At 31.6% G+C, this 22,616-nt stretch overlaps 1 protein-coding gene across 1 annotated transcript; it reads right to left on the reverse strand.

Annotated features, from left to right (window-relative positions):
• Positions 1 to 3,786: 3,786 nt before the first annotated feature.
• On the reverse strand, positions 3,787 to 22,616 carry LOC8276570 (protease Do-like 7). Its single transcript, XM_048373919.1, has 24 exons — positions 22,243 to 22,616; positions 21,433 to 21,503; positions 20,811 to 20,945; positions 20,414 to 20,472; positions 20,067 to 20,103; positions 18,710 to 18,835; positions 17,645 to 17,734; positions 16,473 to 16,538; positions 16,343 to 16,399; positions 16,171 to 16,236; positions 15,304 to 15,411; positions 14,402 to 14,482; positions 14,211 to 14,260; positions 11,969 to 12,134; positions 11,206 to 11,709; positions 10,695 to 10,877; positions 10,519 to 10,624; positions 9,035 to 9,202; positions 8,880 to 8,959; positions 8,581 to 8,802; positions 7,040 to 7,255; positions 6,729 to 6,886; positions 5,247 to 5,358; positions 3,787 to 4,168 (listed from the first exon to the last, which is right to left on the reverse strand). The coding sequence occupies exons 1-24, from the start codon at positions 22,523 to 22,525 to the stop codon at positions 4,004 to 4,006; spliced, it is 3,309 nt and encodes a 1,102-aa protein (XP_048229876.1). The 5' UTR covers positions 22,526 to 22,616; the 3' UTR covers positions 3,787 to 4,003.

The raw sequence follows: 22,616 nt of genomic DNA on the forward strand, positions 1-22,616 counted from the left end.
TCAACAGGTGCTTTGAATTGCAAAAATTGTAATGTCCATACTGAAATTGTCAAAATAAAAAAAAATGTTAAATTCGTAAAAAGTATTAAAAGTCATGATTTGTTCGTGCAATTAGCTCTTCTAATAACGACAAGATCAAAGAAATGAAAGCTCTATGAATTCCTGATAAGCTTGTGATAGGTAATGAAAATCTGAAATAAGTTTTCAATTAAATCCATAAAATAGAATAAAAGGTTTTCATGACTGAAATAGACCACCTCTCATCTTTATTATCTTTTGTAGTTTTATTGAAGTCATTAGCAACAATTACTAATTGCATAAGTAGTGTTTTTGCTTACTTAATTATAAAGCTTTGACAATTAGATCTTTTAATTTTAAAATCTTAAGGATGTAGATCAATTATTCGATTAAATGTCCAACTAAAATTTGAATTAATTACTTTTAATATTGTTGATTTATGGGTAGATTTCTAATTGGACGCAATGATTTCCTATAGTCACCGAATTTCTAGTTACTTACTATAGTTGTAGAGTATGATATGTAATCAATGATCTTTGTTTTCATGTCTTTTCCTTTTTCTTTCTTTTATTTTTTAGTTTCTTTGGATGATATTTTGATAATTTGGTTTGGGATTTTGTTTCTAGATATATTTAAGAGTAAAGAACACGAGGAAAGAGAAAGAAGAAGAAAGTGAGAATGGAGTATTTTAAATAGATCTTAGTGGGCATTTTCAGTTAGCTCCCATTGACACTTGTTCTTAATTTTGCTAAATTTTGTTACTATATAGATTTGTAAGAAAATAGAAAAAAATTGTACGTGACATTGTTACAATAAAAGAGAATGACTAAATAAAAGAAAAGACCTAATAGTCTAAAAAATTTAAACTTTAATGGTAATTTACTATTTTAGTCAATTCTTTAAAAATTGTCAATTAAATGCAATTTTGGCTGATTGAGTTAGTTGTTAAAATTAAGCAACGTTGATGGTAACATTAACACAATTTAAGAAGTGAAAATTCAAGATTAAGTGACATGTATAAATAATGTGGTATTAGGATCTATCAATTTAGATTTCTCATTTCCCATTTGGCATTTATGTCATTGATTTGTTTTTTAATTTTGATAAATAACTCGATTAAGCCAAAATTGTACTCAATTTGCTAAATTATGGCTAAATTGACAAATTTTAAAAAATTGGCCAAAATAGCAAGATTTTATAAAAGTTTAGATTGTGTAGGCATTAGGCCTAGAAAAACATGAAAGACAAAGGCTATGTATTTTTTTGTAATTACCCATTTTAAAATAATTTTAGGGGTACCATTGGACTAGATTAACCAAAAAATTCAACTAAAATATTTTTCATGGTTGCCATGCTTAGACAAAATTTTAAAACTATACTTGAAGCTAAGCACAAAATTTTTAAGGTCGATCAACTTAGGTGTAAATCTAACTCACCTATAACTTGAATATATCGATTCATATTTATAAAATATAATTTGATAACCGAGCAAATTATGCCAAACCATTCAAAAATGGCTTAGTAGATTACATCAAGCATATATTTATAATTGAGCAAAATATGCCAAATATAAAGTACCGAGTAATGTAGGCTTGAAATAGTCAACGTCCTATTAGGATTACACATTCTATAGAGTAATATTGCTCTTATTAGAAGTTATATTGAATAAATGATTTATGTTATTTGTTTAGAATAAATAGTAATCCTAAATATGATACTCTATCTAATATAAGAAAGCATAGTCTAATCAAGGCTAGAAGTTCTATAAAAATTCATTGACCCTCACAGTGAAAGTACCATATAAGTATCGAAAATAGACACTACAAAGAAAAGAATTCATTCCAAACATAGATTGGTAAAAAATAGAACGATTAAACTAACATAAGAGTTTAAAGATATCTACAAAGGCATCGTAAGTTAATAAAAAAGATCAGTCATCTGAAAGAAGCTTCTTGACAATTAAGTACGCAATGTTAATAATTTTTAAGAAACTTCACCTTCAAATTCCATTTCGACCTAAATACAATCCATTAAAAGAAAGGGAATAGAGCCATAAAAAATGATACTCTAGATAGAAATAAAAAAAGACCAGTAAATGAGTTATTAGCCGTATTTTCTGATTAAGAGAAACCAATGAGCAAGCTCAAATCAAAAGAGATAAGTTGTATAAGAAATTTAGAAATACAAATGATAACAAAAGGATAAATATAAATTTGATATTCGAACTTATTGAAATTTGATAATTGAATACTCAAGTTTTTATTTATTTGAATTGAGTATATAAACCTATAAATTTGTAAGATTTTAGTGTATTTAACAAGTTACTCTCTAATTGCTCAAAAAAAGACTTCACTCATCCTTCAACTAGAACCACTGTGACCAATCTTAGTCCCTGCTATCACCATCGTACTCATTGCAATGAAGATGCCATGAACACATCCAATCAATCTAAATTTCATTTTATCCAATATTTATTTTAATATTATTGAGAGTATATAGATAACTAAATATTTTGTGATTTATATGAAAATAATCAAACATATTTTACTTCCTTTGTTCTAAATTTCGTTTTAAAAATTACCTTTTCTTTCTTGACATGTAAGAAAGTAAATGAAAAAAAAAAAAAAGAATACTTAATAAATATATGAGTTAAAATAAATTTTAAAGAGCCTTATGATTCATTTATTATAAACGCTTTAAAATATTAATTTCTCCTTATTGCATGATTTACAAACTTGTATTACAATTCTTCAGTGATGTTCTCAGCTAAATTTGTCTGAAGTTCATCTTAATAATAGGTTTGTAGTTTTATCTCAAGTTTTAGAAGTTTATGTTTCATATCATTTATTTTACTTTATGAGGTTTACAATCTTATTTGAGTTCTATAGGTTTCTATTTTTTTTTATTGTAAATTTTAAAATAAATGAAAGAATTTATTGATTACACGGTGGAAAAGTCTTGCATTCAATTGAATCACCATCCATCAGATTTTGTGATATTTGAAAGTTCAATTTTGTCAACTCATACAAAATGGAACATTTAATAAAAATACTTCTCAATTCACCTATATTTATAAGTATTTAATTTTTTACTTAAATATTTATTTCTCTTTTCATAAGACCTAAAAATCAAGAATTGCATGAATAAAATGTTTACAATTTCTTACTAATAAAACGATTGGTTTCTAATACATTTTAAATTAAGAAATTACTAATAAAAAAATATAAAGCACATGCCAATCAAATATAGTAAGTTTTCTAGAAGTTTGAAGAAGAAATTTGATGTGATACTTAGAAATATAATAATACTATTAATTTTTTTTTATTTTTTTAATAATGCAATATTATTATTTTTTTGAGCAGTCATGTTATATATTTAGTCATGTTATATATTTATGTCATGAATTTGTATCGATGACTCAGTTTAACATTTTAATTCTTGATTTAATCTATCAAATATTTGAATTTTACTTTGTTTAATATCTAAACACCTTTAACTTTTAATTTAACCCAACATACAACTTAATTTTATTTGTAGTAATAATTAAACACCTTTGTATAATACATGTGAATATATTGAATAAAGATACATATAAAAAAAATTAAGATATCATAAAAAAAAAAAAGTAAGTTCAGGTGTCTGCTAGATTAGATTGAAACTTAAAATGTTAAACTAACTAAATGACCAAAGTTCATAGACATAAATATGCATTTGACTGCATTCTTATTCTAAAGTTATGTACCAATCCCAAGCATTTGTATACTATCATAATAACGTTTCTAGCATATTATATTTTCAATTTATGAAGAAACCAAGTAAAGAAAGAAAAAAGTATGTGTTAAAGAGTTGAGTAAAACCTTTATGTAACTTATCCAATATTACAATAAACTGTTAACTTCAACACCTTGCCACGAGAAAATATAGAGCTTGGGTTTGCAACTTACACAATCCTTTTCATGCACAAAATGTACATACTTTTCTTACATTACTGCAATGCCTTGATTGTCTGTCTGCGCCACATTGTTGTTTCTGGATCAAATCTCAGTTCCCAAGTAGGCCAATAGTGCAGGTCTTGCTTCAAGGTAAGCACTTGTGGCTTTCCTTTTAAGTTAATAGTCTTTATGCGAACAAATTCCTCACATTCCAAATCCTGATAAATGTAAAGGAATTTATAATTGTTATAACATATAATTGGAGTTTTTTCCCATAACATGGCAACTCAAACAGGGCAATGATTCATAATCTGAAAGGTCTTCTATACATGATGCAACGAAGATGTGTCTAATTTCAAAACATAAAATAAAATGCACATAACCATTAAGAGTGCAAAAAGAAGAAGTTTTAAATTTGATCCAATTCTAGCTTCGTGCACATTAGTGATTAAGAGAATAAAATGAAATATGAAATAATGTTTATATGTATGCTATAGTTTATAATATAGGTAGGAACTTTTCTCTAATGACGTATCACCGCTATAAAAATTATGCTATCCGTTAAGTTATTATAAATCATCGAAATGCAATAGGAAAAGCTCACATTAACCTTCAATCTAATAAATATATCCCTTTTACAAGTCAGTATTTAATACGTGTATTAGCTCAACTATAATTATCTAAGTAGCAATTATAATCAAACAAAATATAACTGATTTAATGAGTCATTTGTTGTCCAGTGTCTGTCATTCATATTTAGAAACAATGAGTTAATAGAGGAAGTGTTTTTTACACTCTATATCCACATAGAATTTCACATCCGATAGCTCGACAATAGCCGAAATACATGTTTGAAATACAAATACTGCTGTGATGTTGCCCCATACCACAAAAGAGGCACAAAGGTGAAATAGGACAGCAAGAACTTTGAAACTCATGTACGTTGATATATAACACAGAACTATGTCCTTACCCACAAACAAAATATGCATTTGAACTAGAATTGAAGAAATCACACACGATCTACTAAAGAGAAAGTAGCTTGATTGGTTCAAATCACTTTTTAGTAACAATTTCCAGAGAAATTTTTTTCTTAAGTCATGTTTTGGAAAATTAAATGAGTTGTCAAAATTTTAATTTCTATTTTAATATTTTTTAACTAAGATTATTACCAGAGAGCGATTTTGAAAAATATTTTAAATTTGGATAAACTTTATAAATTTTAAAAGAATAAACTAAATTATTTAATAGTTCAAACTTCATGACCTATTTATTATTACTGTGAGTAATTATTACCTTTGTCACTTTAGCAAAGGCATCCAAGTCAGTAGTCGGTTTTCCGTTGATTTCAACTATCCATCGAAGAGAAGTTAAGCCATATCTATCAGCAGGACTTCCACGGTACGACCTGATAAAATTGAAAAGAAAAAATAAATATTTATTCATTTAGTTCAGAAATCTTATGTTATCTATTCCTATTTAAGAGAAACTTGAAGAATCATGACATGCAGTGAAAGTGCCATTCCCTATCACTTGGAGGGTTCTGAACTACTAATATTGCATGGTATATAAATATATATAAAAGTTTTGCAACGAGACTTGACATGGCAGAACTTTAAAAAGTCATGTTATGTTATTTTCCAATAAAAAAAAATAACACGTGGTATATTTATAAAAGTATTAATTATAAATATTTATGAAATAATTAAATGGAATCTTAAATGCTAATAATGAATATAGTAAAAATTTATGGCTTATTTAAATATAAGACTTTTATATTTTTAAAAAATAATTATAATAAATATAATAATTATTATAGCTACTATATATTAATAATAAATCTCATTATTTTTCTAATAAAAAATATATATTTATATGTATATATAAAAATAAAAAATAAAAATAAAATAGTAGAAAATAAAAATTTTATATTTGGATCATCAAAAACAGTTACAAAAATATGTTGGAGAATTTATTAGTTCAATATAATAATAGAAAAAATTTGAATCTATATATATATATGTGATATCAAAAAGTAATAATAAAAAAAAATAAATAGTAAAACTTTAACAATCTGATTTATTAAAATAACTATTATATGGACATTCATGATCATGTTTAAACAAGACTTACTTTTTATACCAATATGGTTACAAATTAAATTATATTTAAAATAAAATTTTTAAATTTAAAATAATCATGTAATAGCATGACTAAATTGCTAGTTAAGGTAAACCGTATTTCATAAACATGATATCTATATCTGATGTGATGTATGAATATATGATAAAGGTGAAGTGTTGGATTATTTCTATTAATCCGTCATGTTTTATAGGCCCGAGTCCATTCATGTCAACTATATTTGACCAGCTTCAGAAAAAATACCAACATAAATTACCTGGGATGATTCTGAAAGATCAACTAATATTGCATGGCAGAATTAAGTCAATGACAAACAATTTCATGTCATCTATGTTTGAACAGCTTTAAAACAATACCAACAGAAATTACCTTATCCCAACTTCTATAATTATGGGTTCAGACCTGTGTCCGCATAGCTTAGGAGCAGCTTGTTAACACTAACTAAGGTATATGTTGCTGAGTAAGTATGTGAAAGCATGTAAACTACTTTTATAAGCATGTTGCTGAGTAAGATTGTCTATTTCAGGCTATATAATGCATTCAAACGAAGCAAATTCTAGCATGCTGATGCCAACATCTGAATATCAGCTGTTATAAGAAAGCGTATAAATTTTGAGATGAAGGGAATATTCTTACTTTACAACGTATACACCATGTCCTTCTCCAGGAAGAAAGCCGAGAGCACGAACTCCTGGATGAGGACACTGAACAATGCAACCACACCAATTAATCATCCGTGTTGTGCTGTTCCCATCTCTAATATCTATCCCTACGAGAACATCAACTTCACATCCCTAGCAACAAGCCATGCAGAAGAAGACATCAAATTAATATAATAATTAACGACAAACCAGAAACTATAACATATCAATCTACATATTTCCAGTCAGATGGAAAAAGAGAAAAAGAAAAATTGATCTTGTACATTCTATTTGGTGTCTGCTTACCTGCCGAAAAATGGTCATGTTCAGTTTTCCATCATTGTCACCAGATTTCTCTGATGCTATGCAAGCATTTTCTATATCACGGAAACAAGTAACAGGTTCTTTATTGACTGCCAGCACCATGTCACCTTGTTTTAATAGAGTCTCAGCTTTGGATCCAGCCAAACAACCTTTAACACGTAAAACTTGTCGTCTTGTTGGATCTTTCTTGACCAAAGTCTATAAAAAATAATAACCAGTATCTAAGACGATGCCATACCATTATCCTTACTCATTAAGATTCTAAGCACAGCAAGCAAATGCAGCACAAAAACTAAAGAATGTTAAGGAATGAAAATCTGCTTAGCCTAAAAGATAATGTCATTTCTTCTGGATGTGAAAACTTAATAAGAAAGGATTTGAAAACCAAAACAACCATTAGAGAAATTTATACTCACATAGTATAAAAGTTATCACCTAGAGCTGGAAGCATAGACATTATCCAGCCACTTCAAATTCACGAATCGAAACTTAGTTCATCAACAATAAGTTATATGACTGGCCATGCATGTTATATATATGTATCTATATAGTTATGCAAATTACTGCAAAAAGAGGATGTCAGCACCATTTACTTCTTTGAGCAAGCCTTACTTTAAATATCTGGAATATGAATACATAGACCTAATACAATATTTCAAGATATTAATGCATAGATATTGGTAAGCCTATAGGGTATAGGCCTCTTCTAAGGAATTCTGGTTTTCTTGAATTCTTCTATTTTTTCATGCTCTTTAAATCTAATCATGTACCGGCACCTCCACTTTCACAATAATATCATGGTCTTAGGTAAATGTACTTTAGACAGGAGTAATTATCCCAAGAAATGATAGAAGTTAAAGCTAGCAAATTCCTAGCCATGGGATTGAGCATTGAGATCAGATATGCAGCATTCAGAGTTCCTCTTTGTTTACAACCATGAATTCAATATTGAATGAAAAGATTAAATCAAAAAGAAAAAGAATAAAGAGTTTTTATTCATAGACTGATTAGGGACAAAGAAAATAAATGGGAAAACAATGGAAACTAAACAATAGATATTAAAGTAGAAAACGCTGGCAGTTAAGATATAACCCCACCTAGGACCTTAGGTTGAACCATTCGACATCACACCTTAAGTTATGGATGTGTCTCAGAATATCACAAGAGCTCTTATAGCTCTTGAATTAGCTTTGGCAACATCTCATAATTAGTAGAATATAGGAAAAGTAATTAAAGTTCGAAGTCCAACTGTACGGAGGCACACATATCTTGAATGCTTGATTACGTGTTCAGTTAAAAATTTCAAAAGTGAAACATGCAACACTTTCACAATTATTTTACATAATATACTAGATGTCATCAATTTATGTTGAGGTTGTTATATTTTTCCATTTTGATAATGTATATCTACACCTCAACAATTTAGTATCCTTAGCATAGAGAAAAGTAAGGGGTTAAGAAGAGAATGCATTCAGACTAGAGAAAAGGAAATAAATAATTTAGAAGAAAATAAGTATACATACGTGGATCCACTCCTCACTCAGACCAAAACTCCGAGCCTTTGATAGCGATCTAGGGATAAGTTCAACCTCTAAAATACTAACAAGTGGCATTGACCTTTTGACACCGTTAATGAGAAGAGATGATTCATTTCCACTAGTTATGATCTTCTCCAGTATTTGACTGATCATATAGATTGGAATACCTTTAACAAATTGAGGAGGTACATTGCCAACAGGTTTTACCTGAAATGAAGATTTTAAGCAATTTCACATAACACCATAATGGAGAAAATTAGGAGAACTATATGAACAGTAAGAACCTTAGTTGAAAAGCTTGCCCACAAAGCTTGCACCTTTCCATGCTCATTGCTTAAAACTCCAGTAAATGTATTACCAAAATCTGGAATCTAGAATCATAAGAAAGCTAACATACATATAAAGAGTACAATTTGCTCAATTACAATCTAACTCTTACCAGAATCAAGCTCAATCACTTCCATATTCGTTGCTCTGTAACAAGGAGGATCAGCTGAACTGACATGTAATGAGAGACAAGAATTTGTCACAGTAGATTTCCTAGAGATTGCTTGTAAACTTCTTAGCCCTACCAGATATACTGGATCTCCACGACATAATGTAGGCTCTGTTCAAAAAATATGAATATAGTTCTTAGTACAAACATTATGAGAACAAAACTAGAAATGCAGAATACGAACACACATGTCACATGACCAAAGAAAGAAGGCTGCAAATGACCATGTCATCAAGGAAGCTTGATGAGTAAAGGTTATGTCACATGACCAAAGAAAGAAGGCTGCAAATGACCATGTCATCAAGGAAGCTTGATGAGTAAAGGTTAAAAGACAGAAATTTCTGTCCATTACTTCATAACCTCACCAATTGGCTCATTGTTGGCTTACAGATTTAAAGTGATCACTGCACGGTAGTAGTCAATTTTGGTTGTTATATTATATCTGCTTTATTTAAGATCTTAAATAGGAAAGATAGTGAAGCTCCAATAATTACACATTACACAAAGACAACTATCAGAAGTTGTATTCATCCACATTGCTTGGTTACCCACATTGCTTGGTTACTGGGCTATTATAGTGTATAAGTGGATTGGGCATATTCTTTTTTTGAGCTAGCTTTTGGGAATGAGTTCTACTCAAGCCCATTTATCATGGTATCAGAGCCGACCTTTTGTCTGCGATGGTGGGTTTGGACTCGGCCCATTTGCATGTCACGCTAAGCGTGAGGGAGGGTGTTAGAAGTTGTATTTATCCCACATTGCTTGGTTACTGAGCTGTTATAGTGTATTGGGCATCCTCTTCCTTTGAGCTAGCTTTTGGGAATGAGTTCTATCCAAGCCCATATATCAACAACAAAGAGGGAAACTTCCCCCCCCCTTAAAGCAAAACTATCATTTTTCCTAGTGTTTGAAGCAAAGATCATGCGATTGTATAACTCCCTATTACAAAAGATAAAGCAGGCCTCACTTTGCCCTATGCTTCCGCATCATCACACAATTAACATGGTTAAAGCAAGCCTATTTGCTTATTGCTGGTTAATTTATGCCAGTTGAAGATTTCAACCATGTAACAACATATTCACCTGGTTAAAACTGAACCAGCCTGATCTTGATACTTCAAATGAGTCAAGCTTGAGCAACCGTGGCTTATGAACTCTGTGATTGAAGCTCTAAAATATTTAAATTTGGAATGAATCTGAGCTCTTAAATAACAGAGCTAAGAACCAGAAGTTCAGCTTGATTTCCTAATTTTACCTATGACTCCTCCTCAGTCATTCCAAGGCTGAGATAAGTAAAAAAACCTTTACACCTGAATACAAATCCTCCATGTAGTAATCAACATTTCTTTCTTATTACAAAATAAGAAGAAAAAAGAGAAAAAAAGAGATAATAATTCGGAGAGAAGTAACTATGTAAAGTCAACATACCAGGAAGGAGTTCAGCAGCACGAACCATTGAAGCCCCAATAGTTCCCAGAGCAGAGGGATTATATGCAACGAGAGCATAATTGTAAACAGGATGAAGGAAAACTACCTGCAATGAGATATCAGTAACTCAAGTGTTACAAAGTAATTTTCAAAATCGTTACATCTCAAAAGTTTACCTCGCCTGGAAGTTCAATAGGAAATGCGGCAAAGGATAGCACCACATCACATGCAGATAGTGTAACTGTATTTCTGTCAACTGCAACCAATCCCATTCCTTGAGAATGGTATACAATGACTCCAGTTCCCAGATTATGACGTGAATGGACACCATCAAGCAAACATGATGGGGGCATATGAACCTGCAAGTACAAAAGTACCGTTTATGCCATTGATAATGACAAAGATAGATTTTAACAAGGACGCAACATAAATTTCCATAATAACAAAGAAATAAGTCATCCCGCTAGAATAACTTGCAAGTACATTGAAAAATAGCAAAAAGAAAGCAAAAAATAATTCTTAACAGTTGTAGACGAAAAAGATAACGATAAACCAGCACAGAAATAGTAGCGCCATTTTGTCTAATTGAAAGCAGAATTAATAATGTTGCTGGAATAAAAGTGAGTACATTAACATCAGTCATAATTATGAAGGTAATTCACAAATCTTAAGACTTTGACATGTTACCTCCACCATCACAAGAGCAGGCTCTATGACACGTTCTGGAAATGAAGCATTATTTACAGCTTCTGTTGAATTTTCATTGTAACATTCTGTGATCATTGGATCCTCCAACTTCTTTTCTCCAATTTCATGTGAGGAACTGTCAGCAACAACATTTTCATTTCTCGACAGATCCTTAATCACTTGTGTATTATTTCTTTCAACATCAGAGTCACTTCTGGAACAGACTTCTTTAGGAGCATGATCATAACTGACTTCCAAACTAGCAACAGCTTGAGTTAACTCCAAATCATTAGTTCGAGGCATGACTTTCGATACAGTAGATTCACTAATTAATGCAGTTGTTTCTCTTTTTGAACCTTGTTCAAGATTACTAATACAAGATGAGAGCAGTAAAGACTCGGGCTGAATAGCAGGTCTTGCCAACCATATACCAGAACTATCATCACGAGTATAAATCTTTGGAGCATCATACCACTCATGGCGATCAACTGTGACTAGAGCAGACTGCAGTCATCACGGGAGTTAAAGGGAAATACAATTATCAACTGTAACAAATCTAATGAGTCAAAGTTATACGGTTCTATATGTGCATACTGATTTTCATGTGTTTCTAGTCTTATTTTCTGAATTTTGCATCTCCTCTTTTCCATCACCCAGTTTATATGACAAGGTAAAGGTATGAAGAGTAGGATAATATGAAGCTATGATATCTGAAACTTCAAAAAATAAATGCTACAATGACATGCTATATACTGTTGCATACCTTTCTTCGATGGCGATCCTTGTAGGTTATATACTCTAAAGGCACTCGAGCACCCCTAGACAACTTAGACAAAACAGAGATTAGATCTTCAAGTCGTGATATCTCCACATCAGTAAACTTCTTAATGATGGCATGTCGAGGTACTCCAGCTCTAGATAACATATATCTGCAAGAGGTTGATAATAGTGACATTTACGTAGTGTTTGGTTGAAATCCAAAAAATTTATGAAATTCATTTGTGAATCTAAAATTGATATGCTTTAAATGGAGTAAAACTTAATTTAGTATTCTACATAATCAAATTTGTGTGGAATTGGTTATAGTTAAACTAAATTCTAACAAAATAGGTAGAATTTCTAAATGAATTCCACATTAGTAAGTTAATACATTCCATAACACTAAAATATCTCTTTCAACTTTATCATTTTCATTTTATTTTCTCTCTCATGTCTTTTTCTCAAATGAAATGGATTCTTTTGTGAATTTCAACCAAATACAGCATTAGTAAAATGTCTATATAGAAATTCGGTTACTTGAAATTAAGCCAATACACTTCATATTCTTTTCCTTGATGTAGTGATTTTCCTTCCTCTCTTTAAAATTTCAATCACATACTTGTTTCCTCATAATGTTTTATCCTGTACTTTAAGACGAGAAAGAGAAAGAGAGAGAGTTCTTAGATCCGCCTAAGAAAAATGCTTTTTTGGAACTCTTTTCTCCGTTCAAGCGGAATCACTATAAGAGACTTATGAGGTATCAGAGTAACCCATCAAATATCTTTGAAGAGAAGGCTATCCACGACATTTGCAAGAGTAGAATGATTGCAAATATGGCCACTTTTATCCAAAAGTGAAGTGTAGGAAACAATTTTGATCCACATTTATCCAGTGGAGATTTCAGAAGCTCATATATTGAATCCTTTTTATGTTATCCAAACAGCCACATAAATTGCATCTAGGTATCATGATATTCATTTAGGCTGTCTTTAAGCCATAAATAATTATTAGATGTTGTCCAATCAATTAGCACAGCCGACTTATGAACACAGAAGCTGGAAAAAGGAGTGATCATAAGTAAAATTACTGGAAGGGAAAGATTGCATAGTTTTCTTCTCCTTTTTCCTTCTCATGAACTGTAACTAAAGGTAATTGTAAACTCAGATTCTATAAAATTAATATATATCAATCATGGTCACAATTTAACCTAGAATTTATTATGAATATTCCAAGTATTATTTCATTTATTATGGCCCTACTAATGGCTGCATAGAGTTTCTTTCACTGTTTAGTTTTCCCTCATTACTTTGTTTCTGATATAATGTCCTCTAAATATCATGCTCATTGCTAAGCTTGACTATGATCAACTAGTGATTAAATAGAGAAGTTAAAGTTTCACATCGGGTTGTGGATAGAATTACCTTTAAGTAGTAAGGTTGTAAAAACAATTCTAGACTAATAGGCTGATACAGTGTTCTGGCATGATAGAATCAGAATAAGACTTGTGAAAGTGAGACAGACCATCTCTTTTGTTCATAGAAAGCTTGAATGTTGGCCTTTCTCTCTAAGAAATATGTGACCTTTTAATTTTTCCATGGCCATATCGACAGTTTCCTTTCTCCAGCTACTGAATTCTAACCACTAGCTGGTCCCCTCTCACTACAGAATACAAATAACACAAGTAACATTGTCCCACCATTAGTACTCCATCACACATCTCATATGGAGAGACTTTAGCTTCACTTTGTAACCTTACTAAGTCATTCCCTTAAAACTTTCTTTATTACAAGAAATTTTCAACAGCAGAATCCAAAAGTTCATATCAAGCTAAACTGCTGACACTTTTTTCCTAATGAAAACTACAGTCACAAACTACCATTATAACCAAAATAATCTTTCTCATATCTTCAGTACTAATATGGCACATATCAGGGATTCTTCATGTAACAGAAAGCGGCTTGTAGTTTCAAATTGTTTTCCAGCCAGAATTCAAGGTGTGTTTTTGGTATAATTCCTGAATAAGTATTTGATTCTTTTCATCCGTAAAAATAACAAAGCTGAAAAGGTTTTTGTTGCCTCCATTTGTATAACTTTGACCCAGTCATAATATTTGTATAATATAAATATAGATCATGGTGCATGACATAAATCAGAATAAGATTAAAAAATTGAAACGTCAGATCATGGTGCATGACATAAATCAGAATAAGAATAAAAATTGAAATGTCAGACACTATATAACTGACCCAGGTTCTGAAACATATACAAGCCCACAAGGGAAGCAAAAGTTTCTGGCCTGTTCCAAACAAAAGTTGCACATGTTAAGATATTTGCAATCACATATGAGTCTAAGTAGTTCAAATAAAATAAAAACAAGAGCAACATTTTAGGCATCCTTAAAAGAAATGAATTGATACGAATAAATAATCTGACCCACCTGTTGATAAGACAAAGGGTGAATTACTGCTCCACTAACTTCCAAAAAGTGGTCAGGAGTAATTGAATGCAAATCTTGAACCTGGAACAAATGAGTCAGAATTTTCATTATGTCAACTTTGCACATAAACATAAGAGATCTAAGTAATCCTTGGAGGAGATACTGACAAGTAGAAATACAAAGAAGAACTACACTGAAATGGGATACAGACCCAAGCGATTGAGCCAAAATCCAAAAGATTAGTAAATAATTATGATTAGGTTATGGGAATATTATGAATAATATCAATAAAAAGTACAACTTAAAAAGAAAATATTAGAAAGTGAAAATATATTTCTCAAATAATTTTCATAAATGACAAGAAACAAGGTCTTATTGAATTAAAGTCGAATGACTATGTTCCTTTTCATTGGTAGATCTAGGAAGAATCGGTAAAAGAAGCGGGGAAATTAAAATTTCATAGACAAAAAAATGGAAAAAAACATCTATTTTACTTTAGTAAAAATAAAGAGCTTCTCTGATTAGAGATTACCCAAAAACTCTTTATAATTTATAATTTGTCAATTCTTGTTTCAATAAAAAGAAGAGATTCTCCCAGTGTTTTCTCAGCTGTGCTACCAAGGTTCTGGGAAAGTTGGGGGGGGGGGGGGTTTAGGGTTGTGTGAAAGAATAAAAGAAAAATTCAGTTGATCATTTCTTTACTTATTTGTCTCCCACAACAATGCCACATCTTCAAAGAGCCATTTATAGCAGTTACAGTTTAAAGTGAATTCACATTTAACACCAGGAATCCAGCATCATAATCAGCCCCAATAGATGCATTTAAACCACTTTCCTAATAAAATTAAGAAGTTAGAGTTGATTACTAATGAAGGATAAATAAGACCTAGAATAAGTCTTACCTCTAAGTTTACAGTCAAAGACTTGCTACCTCTTTCAATTTGTACTTCAACTTTCTGGCCAACACTATCATCAAGCAATGTCTCCAATTTCAAAAATCGAGTAGTTATCTGCATTTGAGCAGCTTAGAAATAATACTCCAATATGAAGAAAAATAAGTAAAGATTGCATTTTGGCATGAAAAACATCTGTATATAATCATAAGGAAAATCTTTACTTTGGATACACAAAAGGTAAAACTGAAATGATCTGACAGTAATCATTTAAAACCTAAAGCAGACTCGCAAAAATGACAGTAGCTGGAGTGGTTTGATAGTCCACGACTCCTTGTAAACAAATAAACCAAAAAGATACTTGTCTTTGATTCATCCATTACTTGGTACATTTTGCACAAATCTTAATTTCGTTCTCATCACAAAATAGCGAGAGACATCCATCTTAATGAATCTCATTATTAAAGTTCTCAACATATATGCATGCTTATGACCTTGTAAGGTTGTCACCTTTCAACCATGATCTACCAAATGTTTGAATAAACACAAGTAGACCTCATTATTTTTTGTGGATCTAACAAAAACTTCCTTAAAATTGTTGATCCTGACATACTATGTTCAATGCCACTTCAACAAATTACAGAATAAATTGGAAATATACAGATTACTCGTACATTTAATATTTTAGCCACTAGGAACTTACAAAAGCTAAAAAGTAGAAAGAAAGAGGATGATATAAAAAGAAGACAGTGCATGAGAGAGAGAGAGAGAGAGAGAGAGAGAGAATGGAAATGCAATTTGGCTGCACAAGTAGTTAAGCAATTTCAATCTGAGAAGTTGTATGTTGTAATAGATTGACTAGTCTAGATGTTATACTTCCCCATTCATGCATATTAGAACATCCCCTGGCTCCAGTTGCATATGAGCTGGACCACCTGGCACCTGAACAGACCAGTATCAATGCTATGGAGACTAAAATTGAAGAATAGTTAAACGTATATAATGTTTAATTACAATAAATAGTATGAAAATACATGTGTGAGCTCACCACAGAGTGAACAACAAGCATTCCCGTTCCACCTGGTGGAGAAGCACGTCGTACCATCTGTACAAGCCAAAAACAGAATTAGACACTAATTGTTGTTCTTAACAGTTATCCACAAGGAAAAACTAAATACCTGCTCTGTTTCACTTTGAAGACCAAGCCGCCGTGCCTTTTCAAATCCTTCATAGTGAAATGTCACCTAGATTATAAATCATAAACGCCAAAACGTACAAAATAAATGGTATTGCAACAAAATGCAGAATGAAAATAAAATAAGTAAAACATCAACTCTACTGAAACCTATATTCTAAAGCTTAACTATATCCATAGCATTTTAAACCAATCTATTTTAATGTCATTGTAGGAAATTCTAAGATGTATGTGAAACCTCCACTTCTATGTCTTCCATAATGACCGTCCTGATGCTCATAATTTATAAAGAAAAAGGTCCCGCATATTGGAGGTACCCTTACCTTCTGAAAATTAAGAAAATAACAGGTGTGACATGAAGTATTTGAAGTCTTAAAGTCTTAAGTTTTTGCTCAAAGCCCAGATACCTAAACATTTAAGCTAGGGTTGGAAAATAAATTACATCTCGTGAACGGATGATACAAGGATATTATTTTGGCATAATATGATGAGATAATCAATACAGTTCCAGCAGTGAGTTCGGAACCAGTATTTATTATATCGGAAGAAAGTCAACAACATAAAGAGAACTCGATTCTAAAGAGAAACAAGTTCGATACAACCATGTGTAGGACGATGTAGTATTTCAGCGATATACCATTACCATCATTCAGTACTCTTAGATCTTGATCCTTAATGAAATGGCTCCTCTTGTCACATTATTTTATTCATAAACTTGACTAAATAAAGATAGAACACAGTTGCTTGCCTCCTGATTTTAAATAGAAGTAGATAAGGTTTTTTCACTCCAAGAAAGTACTAATGTTTGTTACATTCAATGAAATAAGGTATTAACCCCAAATTGGTACTGTCAACTCCATTTGATTCTGAAACACAATTTTGTTGCCTGGGAGTCGGAATATAACAGCCTTACTATTAGTAATCATAGCAAACCAATACAGCCTATGATTCATTTATAAAGCAGAGTGAAAAGGCCATAGACCAAGCGGAACTAAAGACATGACCTTCCATTGTTAGTATCTAATCATGTCAGGACAATGATAACAAAAGTTAGTCATAATAGAAATGAGCCTGTTGTTGACCACCAGATTTTCAAATCATTCTCTAACAGTTCCAAGAATTCGAAGAACATTTAAATGAAGTGTAACAACAGACCTGAAGAGTACCACGAGGTATAGGAATTGTTCCCCAGTTACTAATATTAGAATCCCTACCCTGCTGGATAAGTCTCATTGCCCTAACAACCTGCAAAATTAAATACCTGATAGTTCAAAGCCTAGACGATAGAACTTCTGTTCAAAACTAGCGCTCACTTAAAAAAATTAAAGGCTTCATAAGAAAAAAAGATCAGAAAATATACACCAGTAGATTGAATTAAAAAGGACCTAATGATAAACCATGAAACTTTAGCATCTAACCATTATGAACTGTGGACAAATACGAACTATTACACAGCAACCATAACGAAATTGAGACAAACATGTTTGGTTTGTGTACATCCAGATATACATATTTGGTCTTCTGGAATATATTAGCCAGAAGGAAGAAAAAAAAATTAGATTCCAAAAATCAGATACAAATTTTCTTTTTCTCTTTTGTGGAAATATTTGCAGGACTTAAGCTATGCTGACGAGCAATCTTCATTACAACAATAGACTTAATAGATAAGAATGACCTTATGTCATAGTGGAAAGCATATGCTTTGAGACTTCAATTTATGAGGCATATACTTCAGCTAAGTAGTCTTTGTTTCATATCTTTTGAAGGCTTATAGACAGTGCATATCTTAAAAAAATCCGAAAACAAATGCATAAGCAATACCATAAAGGTTATAATAAACTTTAAATCATTGCACAAGTTCCTCAAACCATCTGTTGCCTAAATTCTTTCAAGCCCTTGGTTCTCATTGACACTTAAGGTACACAAAACTTATCCATATACATGGTATTAGATCATAGAAAGCAAAGAAAATGGTATCGCCGGTGATCTCAACCTATGCTGACTATGAAAATTGGCATTTTAGTTGAGCTTAATTCTTAAGTGAAAAGAACTAAGACACCTTGTTACTTTTTAAACTTCTATGTGATTTGTTACAATAACAATTCAGAGGACCTTATTTTGTTATACCTCAAACCGTCATGTCATCTAAAATATTTTTCAGCTAACAAGAGTTAGAAGCATTGTACAATGAAATAAGCAAATAATAAATAAAATGCATACTCGCTCTAAAGGTAGAAAGTATGCTGATGATGTTGATAACTTGCTTCCAGCATTCAAGGCCACTGCCCTGCCTTGCCGATCAATCACTGGTGAACCACTAGAACCACCCTTAGTTCCAGAAGCTGCCTTAAAGTAATGTGTAAAACAGGGAATAAACATTTTAGTACTGCTAATCAGAATTCAAGAGAGTGAGAAACACACTTAGATAATGTAAGATGACAACAAAAATTGCATGAGAAATCATTATAGCAAGCTAACATGGCTTTCTTCTTTTTCAATGCTAGTATCTCATAAGATAAAATTCACAATTGATGACATTTATATTGAGCGTCCAAAACATCCAACTTTTCAAACTAAAGTGCCTTGCTTTCTGCCTCCAATTTTGAAAATCTGTAAACTTCATACTAATTGATAATCTGTAATGCAAACAAGAAAGAACATTGGGGAAAAAAGGTAGTTTCCGGTCCAAAATTTTAACTTATTCTCAAAAACGCATAATAGAAAAACACAATATAGTGTTCAAGGGGCTGGCCAAAAAGAGCAGTAATGCAACAATAAATCAGAATATCTCAGCAGGTCTCTATACCAGGAAAATATTATTATGTCAAACTTAGTTATGACATTAGAGGGGCCAAAAGAAATTCTATCTATAACCCATGCTAACATTTATTTCAAGGTCAGTGCTTTTGCTGATTTTTTGTCTTCAAAAGGATGAGTACTATGTCACCTATAGTTAAGAAGACCCAACACATTACAGCATTAACTGCTTGTGAGTGTTTTGGGCCACAACAGTAGTATAAATCATGCCTCTCTTTATGTTGCTCCTTTTCAAATTCTATGTGGGATATATATTGTGGTGCTTTTAGTGAGTAATGGATTTAACTCTCAAACTTGAGAGCTGTGATGCTAGTATATGGAGAGGGAAGGATGCACAAAGGCCTTGATCTTTTGCCATCTTTGCATATTGTGCCTTAATATGGATAAATCTTCGTCTTTGCAATTGTTTGTTTGAATGAGAACTCAGATGTAGAAGGGGTTCCTGTGTACGCTATGCATCTGATCAGAGATGATCTTCACATTGTCCTCATCAAGATATTAAAAGTTTCAACCAAGTCCTATTGCATGCCCTCAAAATTAATTTATAATCATTGTAATCCAGTCTAAGACAAAGTCCAATATATGATGTTTCTATCGAAGTGTGATTCCAAACATTTATATTCCTCACCTAAAACTGTTACCTAAACAGGCATGCAAAAACTTTATAGTCAAATTACAATCATATTCGATCCACTTATTATTCCCATGCAAAACTTCTCCTACACGTTCCCTGATTAGTAGGATAAAGAAAATTACGTACTTGAATGTAGAATGTATTGAAGTCATTGTAACCATCCCTGCACCAAGTAACAGAATTCTTTTAACCATAATGAAGTGTGTAAGAAACTGATGGTTAATGGAGAGAAGTACTCAACATTTCAGACACCAAGATTTTTGCAAGAAATAATTTAACTATTCAATTGTAGTTTGTTGAGGTCTGACCAAAAGGCATGCCCCAAAGGTAAGGAATTTAAAATTATCTCACATCCTATGTTTATCACAGCAAGTTCGATACCTACTCTGACCAATAGTTTGTTGAGATCTGATTACTGAAATACACATTTTATTAAGTAAATGGATTAAAAGAAGTTATCGAAACTACTGTACTTTTTATATTTGGGAGCTTCTCGATCCAAACGAGCAAGAGTGCCAGCCAAAATTGACACCTGTGTATTACAAAGTTATATTAAAAAATCACTAGGCTCAAGAACTTATATTAACTACACAAACCAAATTAAAAAGAAAAGAAAAAACAACATCAAATAGGAGCCACTATAACGATCACAATCGATTAGTACATGAATAAAGCAAAGCAAAGAATCTATTATCAAATAAAGTTATTTAGACGAGATAAAAATCTTCCATGTTTACTGTTGGCATCCAACTTCCACAACTACACCTACTACTCTAAGAATGCAATTAGTGGATTTCTCCTTCAACTAGGTAATTGTGTATTAACTATCAATATTCTTTTAAGTTATAGAAAATCATAGAGATTAAATACCTTCTCACGACTATCATTACCAACAACTCGAATTTCTAGTCCAACACAAGCAGCCTCAGGAGCAAGAGGAATCTCCTGATAGTCCAGAAACTGTATTTCAGCAGGATCATAACGAAAGAAGCCAAAATCATGGACCTAAGAGAGGAAATAGCAGCAAATAAATCGTTCAGATAAATATTGATACGCATGTATATAGTATTCAGGTCAGCAAGGGAGAGAACAGGACTGACAACAACAATTCATATCCTTTATTGATGCTATGTCAAGAACTATGAGTACCGTTCATATTGTCCATGAAACTTTAAAAAAAAAAAATCTCCGCACTGTAAAGTAAAACATAGCAAGCAAGTAAATGAGCAACAAATAGGATATAAGCAAAGGTTTCATTGCCCAACTATGTTATAATTCTTGAAAGTGTTTAATTGCATCTTCAGTGTTTGTTTATAGTCATATTATTTTCCAATTACATTTTAATTCTTCTTTACATTTTTAAGACCTTCAAAGGAAGCCTTTAATTGCATCTACAATTTCTTTTAAATGCTTTAATTTTAATAAGAGAAACCAATATGAAGGTCCAGAGTAAATTCATTGAAAGGAAAGAAAAAAAAAAGAAACAACTCACTGGATCTCTGTATATTGGATACACATTAATTTCTTCACGATTTGTAAATATCGCTTGTGCAACTATTGGGCCTGTTTCACCAGAAGAATATAGACATGTGAAATACAAAGAATAGCAACATTTCTACAATTATGAAGCTAAAATGTATTTTTCCATTTTTCTTTTGTTCACAACTTTCTCTAATTTAATCTCCACATTTTTCTCTACATATCAAAAACCCTCCTTCTAATTTCACTAATAAATCTACAATTGTGAACCTAAGTTTATTTTTCCATGTACTTATTCTTTTGCTTTTTTCTCTAATTTAATTTCCACATACTTCTGTACATAACAATAATCCTCCTTCCCATTTATTTAATTAATTTACAATCATAAAATTTTGAATTTTTTTCTGAGAACATACGCTCTACCGTCTATTTACAACAGTGTTTGTCTCTCCCATTAAAATAAATAAATAAATAAATAGGCTTTCTCATTTCCTCTCTCTTATGAATTCAGGCAGACTGCTGCAGACCAACTCAAAATTCAAAATTAATTAATAAATACATTCCTTTTTTTTATTTATATTAAAAAAATCTACTGTAGAATATAAAAGGGTAAAACCGTAAATATACCACTCTAATTTTCCCGCCTATTATTTTATTTAATTGGAAAAAAGAAAATCACTAAAATGATAAATTAATCTCGGAAAGAAAGGGATATGAACAATACTAATTCAGGAAATTACTTTTTAGAAAAAGCATAAAAAGGAGAAATAACTATAGAAATTAAAAAAGGAAAACAAATTAACACATTGAGGAGGTAGTATACCGGGGTGAACGACATGTCGATTAGAGAGGATGATGCCACGTTTCTTATCAACGACGAAGCCCGTGGCGTAGCCGGAGGCAGGAAGTTCTGTGTCGAAAGCGCGACAGGTAGTGATCCGGATGTCAACAACGGCGGGAACTACCTTATTGATAGTCTCTCTCCAATCCCCGGCAGTGTCGACTTTCTCTCGAAAGGACATGACGTCCTCTTGCTCTCCTTCACTCGATTGTAGAGCCGCAGATTCCATCTCTGATTCCAATTTCTGTGAGTAGTCGTCCTCCATGATTGTTATGATGATCAGTAAGAAGAATTCGGATTGCAAGTTGATTAGTTGATTTATGATTTTGCAAGTCTTTTATATATATATATATATA

The sequence above is a fragment of the Ricinus communis genome, chromosome 5 (assembly GCF_019578655.1).
Source record: "Ricinus communis isolate WT05 ecotype wild-type chromosome 5, ASM1957865v1, whole genome shotgun sequence".
NCBI classification, from domain to species: Eukaryota; Viridiplantae; Streptophyta; class Magnoliopsida; order Malpighiales; family Euphorbiaceae; genus Ricinus; species Ricinus communis.